General features: G+C 41.0%; 1 protein-coding gene across 12 annotated transcripts in view; it reads right to left on the reverse strand.

The window, feature by feature from the left end:
- The window catches only part of LOC140650543 (tyrosine-protein kinase Fer-like), a 213,971-nt gene that overhangs the window by 98,603 nt on the left and 100,844 nt on the right, over positions 1 to 14,524 (reverse strand). For 10 of the 12 annotated variants that reach the window (XR_012042062.1, XR_012042060.1, XR_012042063.1 and 7 more), the window contains one exon: positions 1,492 to 1,695. The exons of the other annotated variants lie outside the window; for them this stretch is intronic. Coding sequence is in view for 6 of the 10 variants with exons in the window: in XM_072858970.1 (XP_072715071.1) it covers positions 1,492 to 1,695 (204 nt within the window). In the remaining 4 variants the exon portion in view is untranslated. The remainder of the gene's footprint in view (positions 1 to 1,491; positions 1,696 to 14,524) is intronic. 12 annotated transcript variants of the gene reach the window in all.

A 14,524-nucleotide genomic window follows, 5' to 3' on the forward strand; every position in this document is an offset into this window, starting at 1 on the left:
AAGGGTAGCCAGATAAGGGTAGTAATACTTATAAAAAAAAAAAATCTCTATTATAACTGACTTCAAAGCCCAGTCCTAGTCTACATTTTTTGAAGCCCCACTGGAGTATGACACATACAATGATTTACACAAAATGATTTCAGCCACACTAAGCACATAACGTGCATTTAATTCTGCTGAGTAAGGATCAGAGCTCCAAGGATCTTATAAGACTGTGTGTATCTAGGTATAGATAGCTTTATTGCTCTTATTTTCTCATTCAGCATTCTGATACACCAAAATACTTTAAGGTCATAAAAATGAAATAAAGTAAACACTGACTTTTTGTCAATTGTTAAATCCTAAAAGGAAAGCTATGGGTGAAAATTAACAAAAACCCCAGACAGACCAGTCTCCATACTGACCCTATAAAAATCTTCCAACTTCTATGAAGTTTGAACAATACCACTACCCCTCATTAAAAAAACAATAAACCAGCAACATAATACTGACTTCCCCAGGTATACTGCATCAGCTGGGGATTTAGACTGGGAAACAGTGTAAACATAGTCATGCTACAGAATTTGTGCATTTGTCTGTATAGTTTGACTGAAGTTTGGGAGATTTTATTGCATCAGACTGAAGTATGTTTTGTCAATATTGCTGAATCAAAAGTGAGATTGATTTGCTGGTATATTGTACCTATATTCACAGAGTAAAGAGCTAGAAGCATTTCTAGTAATGTTATGAGCATTATCTTATTTTGAATGAGTTTGAAATTCTGAAAGGTAAAAAGAAAAATACATATATAAATAAAAACAAGAAATGCATTAAAAATAAAAAGTAATACATTGGGTAAAAGTGAATAAATATTAATATAGTTTAAAATGACCAGTTTTTCCTAAGTTAGAGAAACAAGGGGATCAATTTTGGTCTTTACTCAGAAGCATACATGCTATGTAATATTCACAAGCATTTGTGTTCTGCTGAACAAAACAACATCCACAAGGCTAAAAAGAACACATGTATCCCCAAAGCAGCATGGAATTCAATTCCCAACTATATACAAAACAGCACAGAATATTTTCTCCTAAGTGAATGTTTCCATTTTTCAGGAAGATTCAATGGAATCTTTACAATCATCTGAATTAAAAGTGCCTAATAAGCACCAACTGTGAAAATAGGTTTAAAAATAAATAAATGTACATGCATAAATTAGTAGTAATAAGTTCTGGATTTCAAAACATTTACAGAAATATCTTGTTTTTTTCAACATAGGATAAAAGATGTAGAATAGCCTCACACTTCATATTTTTATTTTATTCCCAAAAATATTTCCCAAAATTCCTTTTCCTCCAATTTGAGCACTGATGGAAATATTTCCAACAGCTTTCATATTTTCATATAAAGGCTAAAGCTATGTGTCATAGTAAATTATGTAGAAACTAAATTGTTTAGCTGAAATAATTAACTTCCTAACATTAAATATTTAGTACTATATCAGAGACGTACATCAGCATATTGTATGATAAAGTGTCTCCGTTGTCCATCTGAAAACACAGAAAGGACATATTCACCAGGTTTCCCATGGCTCTCTCGCACCAAGAAGTCTCCTTGCTGTTTTAACAGCTCCTGGGCTTCTATTCTTGGAATTGCACCATGATACCAGTCTTGCTCTGCCAATGGTTTCTCAGTGGTTGATATTACATCAAAGAACTTGGAAAAAATATCAAAGAAAAATGTTACTATAACAGTACATTTTTAGAGTTTAGTTTTCCATGAAAAGCATGATAAACAACAATAGTTTCTATTTCTGTATCTAAATTGTGTATTTCTATTAAAAACCAAAATTAAAGCTCTTTATTTACACTAAAGGCATACTGATCACCTTTTTTTCTATTACTTAAAAAAATACTGACTAAGCTATCACCCTTTCTCACACATTCTGACATGCTATTAATGACAGTTCAAAATTAGGCATGTCTTTATCCAGAGACAAATTTCTGCAACATAAGAACATAAGAAAGTAAGAAATTGAGTTTTCAAAACTATTTGTATTTGTTAAATTATTTTCATAGAATTTAAAAATCCCATTCCAAATCAATTAATAATTCTAAGAGCCATTTTCTTCCTAGCATTTACACCATAACAGAGAATAGGCACTTGGGCATATTGTGCTTATGAACTTACATACAGTTTCTGAAGGCACAAAGATTCTAAGATACTATTTTCATTGGTTATAAATGGAAGGTAATGAGTTTTAACCTATAACTTCACATATCCGGGGAACTACAGGCCTGTCAGACTGACCTCCGTGCCAGGGAAGCTGATGGAGCAGATCATCTTGAGTGCCATCACGTGGCACGTAGAGGATAAACAAGGGATCAAGCCCAGCCAGCATGGGTTCAGGAAAGGCAGGTCCTGCTTGACCAACCCGATCTCCTTCTACGACAAAGTGACCCACCTAGTGGATGAGGGGAAGGCTGTGGATGTTGTCTATCTAGACTTCAGTAAAGCCTTTGACACCGTTTCCCACAGCATTCTCCTGGGGAAACTGGCTGCTCATGGCTTGGACGGGTGTACCCTTCACTGGGTAAAGAACTGGCTGGATGGCCGGGCCCCAAGAGTGGTGGTGAATGGAGTTTACTCCAGTTGGCGGCCGGTCACATGTGGTATTCCCCAGGGCTCTGTGTTGGGGCCAGTTCTGTTTAATATCTTTATCAATGATCTGGATGAAGGGATCGAGTGCACCCTCAGTAAGTTTGCAGATGACACCAAGTTGTGCGGGAGTGTTGATCTGCTTGAGGGGAGGAAGGCTCTGCAGAGGGACCTGGACAGGCTGGATCGATGGGCTGGGGCCAATTGTATGAGGTTCAACAAGGCTAAGTGCCAGGTCCTGCACTTAGGTCATAACAACCCCATGCAATGCTACAGGCTTGGGGAAGAGTGGCTGGAAAGCTGCCCAGCAGAGAAGGACCTGGGGGTGTTGGTTGACAGATGCCTGCATATGAGCCAGCAGTGTGCCCAGGTGGCCAAGAAAGCCAATGGCATCCTGGCTTGTATCAAATATAGCGTGGCCATCAGGACTAGGGAAGTGATCGTGCCCCTGTACTCAGCACTGGTGAGGCCGCACCTCAAATACTGTGTTCAGTTTTAGGCCCCCCACTACAAGAGAGACATTGAGGTGTTGGAGTGTGTCCAGAGAAGGGCAATGAAGCTGGTGAAGGGTCTAGAGCAGAAGTCTTATGAGGAGCAGCTGGGGGAACTGGGGTTGTTTAGCCTGGAGAAAAGGAGGCTCAGGGGAGACCTTATTGCTCTCTACAACTACCTGAAAGGAGGTTGTAGCAAGGTGGGGGTTGGTCTCTTCTCCCAGGTAACTAGAGATAGGACGAGAGGAAATGGCCTCAAGTTGCGCCAGGGGAGGTTTAGACTGGATATTAGGAAATTTTACTTCACCGAAAGGGTTGTCAAGCATTGGAACAGGCTGCCCAGGGAAGTGGTTGAGTCACCATCCCTGGAGGTATTTAAAAGACGTGTAGGTGTAGTGCTTAGGGACATGGTATAGCGGTGGTCTTGGTATTTGTAGGTTAACGGTTGGACTTGATGATCTTAAAGGTCTTTTCCAACCTATACAATTCTGTGATTCTGTGATATTAATTTTAAACAAGCTTACATTGTTTAAGAAAACACTTAGAAAAACATTTTTTTTTCGATGACTACTTCAGATTTATTTGTTATGGCTAGACTGAGAAGCCCTTACTTAGGCTGTATGTCATTCAAAATCATTAATGCCAGAGCTCATACAAATTCTCACTGCCAGAGTGATAAATCTCCGAATAAAATAATAGACTCCATATTGCATCATGAGTTGAACACATATCTGAACATGTCCCAGAAAAGCCTGTTGAACTGCATTTTAGATAACAGAATGAAAACTGAATCCTCAATAAAGCCCTATGAAACAGATACAAATGAAACCTACAATTCTGAATGAACCTCAGCTACTGATCTACCCAGATGAAACAACATTTTTCTTCTTCATATCATCATGGATGATATAATATTTCTGCTATATAGGATTGGGAAAGAGAACAGAAACATCCCACTGATGTATGCAAGAGAAAAATTTGACACAATGTAACTCTGGGCAGACTAGAGGCCACCTGCACATTTAAGGTCTCCCTGAGGTTCAGGTTAAGATGACCTATCTAACAAAAAATAACACTAGGAAGAACTTCAAACTCTCAGAGAAGGAACAAGTAGACCCCAGAAAGGAAGCCTACACAGGACTTCAGAGGGTTGTGATCAGTGGCATAAAGTGCAGTTGGAGGCAAGTCACTAGTGGTGTACCCCAGGGATCGATACTGAGGCCAATACTGTTTAACCTCTTCATTAGTGACCTTTACACTGGGACAGAGTACACCCTCAGCAAGTTTGCAAACAATGCAAAGCTGGGAGGAGTGGCTGATACACCAGATGGTTGTGATGCCATTCAGAGGGACCGTGACAGGCTGGAGAAATGGACAGAGAAGAATCTCATGCAGTTCAACAAGGAGAAGTGCAAAGTCCTGCACCTGGGGAGGAATAACCCCAGGCACCAGTACAGGCTGGGGGCCACCCAGCTGGAAAGCAGCTCTGCAGAGAAGGACCTTCCCCCCAAGGAGAGGGTCCTGGTGGACACCAAGCTGACCACGAGCCAGTAATGCACCCTTGCAGCAATGAAGGCCAACAGCCTCCTGGCCTGGATTAGGAAGAGCATTACCAGCAAGTCGAGGGAGTTGATCCTTCCTCTCTACCCAGCACTGTTGAGGCTGCACCTGGAGTCCTGTGTCCAGTTCTGGGCTCCCAAGTACAAGAGAGACATGGACATACTGGAGAGAGTCCAGCGAAGGGCCACAAAGATGATTAAGGATTGGAGCATCTTTCATATGAGAAGTGGCTGAGAGCTGTGACAGTTTAGCCTAGAGAAGAGAAGGCTCAGTGGGGGACCTCATCACTGTGTATAAATACCTGATGGGAGGGAATGAAGAAGAGCTCTTCTCAGTAGTGCCCGCTGACAGGACAAGAGGCAATGGGCACAAATTAAAACACATGAAATTTCATCTGAACACAAGAAAACACTTTTTTAATGTGAGGGTGGTCAAATACTGGAACAGCTTGCCAGAGAGGTTGTAGAAGCTCCATCTATGGAGATATTCAAAACCCGACTGGACATGGTCCTCAGCAACCTGCTCTAGATGACCCTTACTGAGCAGGGGGGTTGGACTAGATGATCTCAAGAGGTCCCTTCCAATGTCAACAATTCTGTAATTCTGTATAAAAAATGCCTTCAAGTCTGGGGGTTCCTAGCTTTCTTTCTAAGTTATATCTCAAAAGGGCTAATTTAGTCCACAATCCTGATGGAAAACTGGAGAATATATTTAAGAGTCTGACAGAGACTCATCATCTCAGACATTGACATTGGGATCTAGAGCCTTGGGTGTCTATTGTATCAGTGATATTTTTAGACATGAGATCTGAGACCAACACTATAACCAATAGACCCATCATTAGAAAGAGTGAGTATGCTCTATTACAGATTCAGAGAGAAGTGGGACTGTGAAAGAAATAATAACAGCTTGAACAACAAGTACCCAGTCAGAGTTTTTAGGATAGAAAAGGGATGTACTCTGGCGTAATGCATTTATTAACATAATGAAGTACTAAAAGATCAGAATATTGTTCAGCCAAGATGTCAGTCCTATTTTTCAATTTCATCAACAGTTAAATACTTCTCAGACTGGAGCTGTCTACCATTGTTAAAGTTAAATGACACAAAGCTATTCTCTTTCAGAAATTCCTAAAACAAAAATAATCTTTCAAAATGTTATAAAAGGTGTGACCGGTACCTCCTGCTCTTGACCCCTGGTAATAGCGTCATCATCATTCTGCCAAGGATCCGAAACGAACCTGTCTGTCCCCTTAGTGTCAGGTGACAAAAGGTTATTTATTTTGTTAAGGGATATTAGGAGTAGTCGCCTCCTCCAGCATCCCCATCCCAGGACTTCCTCCTGCCCGGCCACTGAAGCCCAGTCCAGTGAGCCCAGTGACATGGGGTCTCTGCCCAGGCTGAGGGACGTGGCTGCTAATTTTCCATTTGCAGGTTCAACCAGTAGCGAAGCTGAGCATGTATCCCAGACACACACACACACAGAGGACACTGACACAGCCAGTTACACAGGCTGCCACAGACAAGGTGCTGCCTTCAACAGCACTTACATATAGGACTTGCATAAAACATAAGTATAGGCAGCCAAGTTCCCTTCCTCCTCTTCAGCTGGTAGAGATAGAAGGTCACTAGTGAAGGCACACACACGGCACTCTCTAGATTCACAAGCCCACACATATTCATGGATCCCCCGAGTATCATGTCCGATACCACTGCCTGGATCCCAGGCCCTCTTACCCACTCCACAGGTCTACTTGCCAGCTAGTCCAGCTCAATGCTTGTTAGCAGACACATGCACTCACACACTCGTCCCACAGGCACTCTACACTCGTAAGTCCCCCTGGGTATAGCAGCAGGGACCCTTGCCCGCCTGATATCCCTGCCCAGACCCAGGGCCTCCTACTTGCTGGCTAGTCCAGCTTGCAGTTTGCTAGCAAATTCCACATGCACACTCCCCTACACACCAGGTTTGGAGAAGATACAGACACTTGGACACCCCGTCCTCCCAGCAGCCGGCACCAAGCGTGTGGGCTGTGACCTGCCATCCTGCTCCAGCTGCTGGCACTGAGCCCCTCACTTGCCTCACTCATGCCAGTCCCTTCCAGTAGCTGGTTTTTGGGACATACATTATTCTCACCCCAGTGGCTGGAGGCAAGAGACTCCCACTCGCTCCAGTAGCTGACACTACAGGTCAGGGGCACCTACACCCCTGGTCTGACTCTAGTAGCTGGCACCAAATCCACTCACACTGGTCCCTTCAGTAGCTGGCATTCCAGGCACAAAGTCTGTAGGACCCTACCTAGATCGAGAGAGCTATGGCCCCTACAACTACTGATGCTAGGACCCTCACTTGCTCCAGTAGCTGACACCACAGGCCAGGGGAGCCTACTCTCCCCTGCCCCTGACTCCAGCAGCTGGCACCAAATCCACTCATGCAGCACACAGGTCTCACGAGTAGCTGGTGCTTAGTCCTTGCAGCACACACACACACACACACACACACGAGACAGAGACTGATAGTTAAGAAAATATTTACTAAGAAGATATAAGAAGATAAGATAGACTGCGGTGATCAGGTGCAGGGCTCAGCCAGACAAGCGTACTGACTGGCCCTGTTCTACCTGCCACCAGCCCCTTTGATAGTCTTTTCTGTCTACCCTCTTCTTTGTTCATCCCTGCTCCCCCTTCCCCTGCACACTGCCTCATCAGTTGGCATAGCTCCACCTACCCCTCTCAAACATCCTGGACCCTCAGGTTTGCATCCTTATCAGTTGCAAAGTCCCTGTTTGCCTGCAGTTTCTTGATAGCCCCTCAATTAGTGTGACTGACCAGGTTTGTTTCTGGTTATTGTCTTTGTTAAGGCTAATTGGTCAGGTTTTATGTCTCTGTGTTTGTCTCCTTCCCTTTCCTTACCCTACCAGCTGAAGAAATAAACACTCTCACGCTCCACATATCCTAACCAATTAGTGCGACTGGCCAGGTTTGTTCCTATCATGAACTTCCTTATCATTTTTCCCTCAGGTTTGTCTCTGTCTGTTTTTGTTTATGGTTCCTTTGACCAGATACCCTTAAAGGAGCAGACACTCTCCTTCCACATACCCTTACATATTTGAACATTTATTGTTCAAAGACGCTGCATTTGACTGACCTTTGCTACGTGATCAAGAAATGTTATGGGGTTCAAAGTAAGAAAACCATTCCCACAGAAACACATTTCTAGTCCAAAAGAAACACTTCTAAGGATAAAAAAGAGAGTTCAATGTCAATAAGCTAGTTCATGGCCTTCACAAAAGAAGGTTAAAAAAACCCATGTCTGATAATTGCGACAGCTCCTATAAAATGGATATTATCCACTATGACCACGGAACTCATTTTATAGCTTACAAAAGAGGCAGCCACCAGATAATAACACCTACTTATGTTCAAACTGGGTCAAGTCTGAGTCACTGATTAGATTATCATATTCACATCCCAGAATAAAAACATCTTTATTACACAGAAAAATGAGGGAACATTTTAGACATTGCTAATTATGGCATTGTTTATAACACTAACATCAACCTTCCCCCTTCTTTTAAATTTGTTTAAACAAATATTTATTTCTTTAGAATAAAGCAATGAAAATTCCACAAGGTATCCTATGCTTATTGTCTCCTACCTAACATTACCTTTAATTTTGGTCATATACTATTGGTTAATCATAACTGAGGTAGAAATCCCTTTATTTTTTTCTGATGAAACAGTCAGTAATTCAGTCAGTAATTGGTCATGTTTTGTATGTTATTGAAATTGTATTTTTTTTAATGAAAAAGTCTTCCTACTCCAACATATTTTCTGTATGATACAATATTCACCTTGACTGCTTATTAAAGAAAACATGGCTGAAAGGCCAGAAAAATCAGTACAAATGCAAGATGTATAACCATTTTAATATTGATTTCAACTCGATTTATCACTTAGCACTAACACTTCTACTGCATTTTATAGTTAGAATAAAATGGTTTAAATACAAGAAAGGTTAGTCTCTGAAGAAGATAGAAGACAGAATGTTATGGGCACAAAATTAGTTTACAATTCCCACCTATTTTCTTAGCAAGTTTGAACAGTAAGCTGCTTGAAATTACTAACTAGCTATCTGAAATAAAAAGTTTACATTCTAGGCCTCAATGTTTTACAATTTCACTGATTAAAAGATCTTTTGCCCATTTTTATGTACACACTCACAGGAGCATTTTCAAATAAGTGACTGAACAGCTTACATGGAGAAAATTTTTTCTAAGATTTTGCTGTTATTTTAATCTTCCAGTCAAATTAACAATTAACATAAAATCATACAAAAGGAGAAGAACTCACACTGAAGAATTTCTACTTCGACCCCCAATCCTTTTTTCCCTTTTCTTTTTTCTTTAAAAATTTCCATTTGTTCCCACACTTTGCTCATGAGATAGTTCTCTTTCTGTGGGGAGGGAAATGCCCTCATATACTTCTTCATGCTCTTCATGTACCCATTAGTGTCTTTTTTGCTTATTATTAATCTCCTTTCCTCTCCCTACTGCACAATCCACTGAAAAAGCAGTTTTTCTCCAACAACAGTAAATGAAGCAGTCTCAAGCTGCTTTTTCAAAGCCTTTTTCAAAGCTGCTGCTTTTTTGAGTGAAAAACTGAGCAGAGTATTGTATTATTATTTCTAACTTTAAAAAGAGAGAATATTCTTGCACTCACACTATCAATGAAAAGACAATAATAATGGAAATTATATGCTAATAACTAATAGGTTACTTAATACTTTATTTTCATATATATTCTGAACTCAGACCTTGTGTACTACTTTATTTTCCACCTTTAAACAAAGAAAACATTTTTTCAAGACATTTTTTTCCCTCCCCATGTAAAAGAGAGGCACAGACATGGATTAGAAAGTAAAGCAACACATTTTAGTTGATATTTTGAGACATTTCCCTATGGAGTATCTCTCAACCCTGCCACTAGGCTCAGTGAAAACTGATTCATTCCCACATTTTATTGGGTTTGCGTGGCAAGGTTTTGGTAGGGGGGGGCTACAGGGGTGGCTTCTGTGAGAAGATGCTAGAAGCTTCCCCTATGTCCAATGGAGGTCCATGGTGGAGCAGATATCCACCTGCAGCCCGTGGAGGACCCCACGCCGGAGCAGGTGGATGCACCTGAAGGAGGCTGTGACCCCTTGGAGAGCCCACGCTGGAGCAGGCTCCTGGCAGGACCTGTGTCCCCATGAGAAAGGAGCCCACGCTGGAGCAGGTTTGCTGGAAGGACTTGTGACCCTGTGGGGGACCCATGCTAGAGCAGTCTGTTCTTGAAGGACTGCAACCCATGGAAAGGACCCATGCTGGAGCAGTTTGTGAAGAACTGCAGCCCGTGGGAAGGACTCCTGTTGGAGAAGTTCATGGAGGACTGTCTCCTGTGGGAGGGACCTCATGCTGGAGCAGGGGAAGAGTGTAAGGAGGAAGGAGCGGCAGAGACAACGTGCGATGAACTGACTGCAACCACCTCTCCCCGTACCCCTGCGCTGCTCAGGGGGCAGAAGGTAGAGAATTCGGGAGTGAAGTTGAGCCCAGGAAGAAGGGAGGGGTGGGGGGAAGGTGTTTTAGGATTTGGTTTTATTTCTCAATACCCTTCTCTGATTTGATTGGTAATAAATTCATTTCCCTGAGTCAAGTCTGTTTTGCCCATGACAGTAATTGCTGAGTGATCTCCCTGTCCTTATCTTGACCCATGAGCATTTTGTTATATTTTCTCTCCCCTGTCCAGCTGAGGAGGGGGAGTGATAGAGCGGCTTGGTGGGCACCTGGCATCCAGCCAAGGTCAACCCACTACACACATATACCATATGAAACCAAAATCAGCTTCACTGAAGAAATGAAAAGTCTTGAATATTCCATCCAAAACCAACCCTATAAAAGTAAAAATGCACAGACCTGAAAATTATAACATAAAAGCAATCATATTGGGAAAAAAAAACCCCTCTCTTAGAAAGAACATCCCTCTGTACTAAGATCATAATTATTAAACATAAAAAAATTAAAATATTTAAAATAAAGGAAATTGTGCATGCAGTTATCCCATAAACAGTAACAGATGGCTGTGACAGGCTGAAATCCATCATTGGCAAAAAACAGACTAATTTTATCTGAAGGGAAAAAGTTTATATTCAAGATGCAATTCATTCAGACTCTCCATTCAGTTCATCCATAGCACAGTATCAGAAGTACATTAAAGTTGTCCCTCTTTTTGTTTTCTCTCCTCAGCTGATTAAACTTACATCTCTTGCTGTTATAGATAACTGACTTGTATTTTGTCTGATAAAAGCCACCTGAATCCTTAACCTCACTGTATTTTCTGCAAAACTGTATTTTTTCCTATATTACCTTTTACCTTCTTATTCTGATAACCTGTAAATCATTTAAGTACTAACATATAATTAACAATGAACCTCATCTTTGCTAAACTCCTGTTTGCTTGAGGAAGTACAGGGTTTCTCTGTTACTTTCTTTAGGTGACACTAAAAAAAACCTTAGTTTTCTCTAATTAAACATGAAATTAATTAAACTTCTCTCACCAATTAATTATGGGACAACATTTTTGGAATAATGCTACATTTAAACCAAGATATGGTTTCCCATTAAAATTTTCAATATATTTAAAATGTATAATATGAAACCAGGTAGCTAACATTGGTTTTATTTAGACTACATTCTATAAAAGAATCAGTACTGGTCCTTTTTCTACTCTGCTTCTAGATGCTATTTTGCATTGCTCTATTTAAAACAAACAAACAAACAAATTGTTTTATGTATATTTTTTAATAATACACCTTCCAGAATCAAGTTGTATACTTTGTTGATGGATATTAAGTTTGAAGTACCAGTTTATACATTTAGCAATCAGCACCGTTATGTAATTGTCAACAGGAAAAACCTGAGCAGCTAACCACATTAAGAGCTAAGTACTAATTTATGAAGCAAATTTTATCTGTATATGCATGGTTAGCTTTTATAATACACAAGAAATCACCAAATCACAACACACAAAACCAAAACAGAAACCTGATTGGTTTATATACTCTGACTTTGAAGCTCATTTAAATAAAAGCTAATCTAGAGTACACTCGTTAATTAGATTTGACTTTCTGCCTCAAATGACCCAATTCTGATCCCATTTCTCCCAAACGTATTCTAAAGCTTCAGTATTCCCACCTACCATATATTTATACCCAGGTTTACACCAACTTCAATGGAGTTAATAGTGATATGAATTGGCATGAAAATCAGAATGAAGCACAGAAATTCTTTATTTAAAGTGATATTTTAATGAAAACTGATGACAATTTTGACAGACTTCCTCTGTTTTCATCCTAAATTTTTTATCTTGATCCTCTTGTTTAAAATTTGTTCTCTCTCTCCCATTTTTTGTCTGAAGTGGTTTTGGATAGATTTTTTTTACATTTTTTTTTAAAAAAAACAAGTTTTTTAATGCATCAAAACAGAAAGTTGAAGGCTATGTCTCACCTACACAAAGAAGAGGTCATAGAAACATAAATTCTAATATGCTTTTATTATAAAAGAATGTTGCATTTTGCACCAATTAGAAGTTTTATAATACAAAGATAATGATAATTTGGAAATTCCATTTCTCACTAGGGATATTTTAATATTTTAGCAGAGTATTTCCCATAACATTTTAAATATGTCAAACAAGTTTCACAATTTTCATACGAAAAGTGTTCCTGTCCTAATTTTATCTCATTATCATGTTTATTATTCCACTTCTCTATCACTATATACAATTTTCCTATACATACACTATATATATGTACGTATGTGTATATATGCTTATGCAACTGTAATCTCTTCCACACATCTTAGATATTGTTTAGCTAAAATACATTTTACTGGGTCCTTGGATGTAATATAAGAGTGACCAATAAAACAGAAGGCCTATTTATTCTTTCTCAAAAATGCTATTTTGATCTAATATTTCAGGTGACAAGATCACAACTAAAGGGCAGTTTTAAGAATTCTGCTCAGCTTCAATTGTTTGTTTGTTTGTTTGTTTGTTTTGATGGGGTTGGGACAATCACCTGTTCTACTTCAGGAAAACACAGCCAAGTTTTCAGGAGGAAGGTTTTCAAGTAATATCTGGCCTCCACCCTAAGTACGTAAGCAAGTATTTTAACTAGTCTTTCAAGCCTGTACATGAAAACAAATGAGCAAATAGGAGTAATGCAAAACAGCTTTTTTTTTCCTTTTCTCATTTTGTTTCATAAACTTTTTTTCATATTTGGCAAACAAGAAACTTTCTCCATCCATTGGGGAACCTAAACAAAAGCCAACTAGAAGTAAGAGATACTCAATGACCATTTTCAGTGGGGACTGAAACAAGATGTGTAATATCTAATTACATAAATAGCACCAGTTCTTGAGGCTAGTATTGGGTTTACATGACAAGGCTTTGGTAGCAGGGGGGCTGCAGGGGTGACCTCTTTGAGAAGAGACCAGGGACTGCCCTGTGATGGCCAGAGCCAGTTTCAGCTGGCTCCAAAACAGACCCACCACTAGCCAAAGCTGAGACAGAGACGCTGGTGGCGCCTCTGTGATAATATATTTAATGAAGGGTAAAAAACGCTATGCAGCAGCTATGAGAGAGAGGAGTGAGAAAAAATGTGAGATAAACAACCCTGCAGACACCAAGGTCAGTGAAGAAGGAAGGGGAAGAGATGCTTCAGGCACCGGAGCAGAGATTCCCCTGCAGCCCATGGTGAAGACCATGGTGAAGCAGGTTGTCCCCCTGCAGCCCATGGAGGTCCATGGTGGAGCAAATATCCACACTGCAGCCTGAGAAGGACCCCATGCCACAGCAGGTCAATATGCCCTGAAGGAAACTGCAGCCCGTGGAGAGGAGCCCACGCAGGAGCAGGTTTTCTGGCAGGAACTGTGGCCTGTGGGGGACCTACGCTGGAGCAGTCTGTTCCTGAAGGACTGTACGCCATGGAAAGGACCCACGCTGGAGCAGTTCATGAAGAATTGTATCCAATGGGAGGGACCCCACACTAGAGCAGGGGAAAAGTGTGAGGAGGGGACGATGTTGCAGAAACGAAGTGTTATGAAGTGACTGCAACCCCCATTTCCCATCCCCTCTGTGCTGCTTGGGGTGGGAGGAGGTAGAAGAGTGAGGAATGAAGGAATGAAGTTCAGCCTGGAAAGAAGAGGGGAAGGGGGAGAAGGGTGGGAAGGTGGGGGGGGAAGGTGTTTTTAGAATTGTCTTTGTTTTTCACCATCCAACTCTATTTTTAATTGGCATTCTGCTGGTTTTGGCTGGGATAGAGTTAATTTTCTTCATAGAAGCTAGTATGGGGCTATGTTTTGGATTTGTGCTGGAAACAGTGTTGATAATACCAGGATGTTTTAGTTACTGCTGAGCAGTGCTTACACAGAGTCAAGGCCTTTTCTGCTCCTCACACCTCCCCAACAGCAAGTAGGCTGGGGGTGCACAGGAAGTTGGGAGGGGACACAGCTGGGACAGCTGACCCCAACTGACCAAAGGGCTATTCCATACCATATGACGTCATGCTCAGCATATAAAGCTGGGAAGGAAGAAGGAAGGGGGGGATGTTCACAGTGATGGCATTTGTCTTCCCAAGTGTGACGGTGTGCTTCCCCCGCCCCCGACCTTTATCTCCTGCAACCCTGCTTAGGTGATAATCACCAGTGGTGATTGTAATGGATGCATCATTCAGGAGACAGATAACAACACAATAGCCTAGGGCAATGCACCCGCCGAAGAAACTAAAACCTGTGGTCGGCA

The sequence above is a fragment of the Ciconia boyciana genome, chromosome 4, assembly GCF_034638445.1.
Source record: "Ciconia boyciana chromosome 4, ASM3463844v1, whole genome shotgun sequence".
NCBI classification, from domain to species: domain Eukaryota; kingdom Metazoa; phylum Chordata; class Aves; order Ciconiiformes; family Ciconiidae; genus Ciconia; species Ciconia boyciana.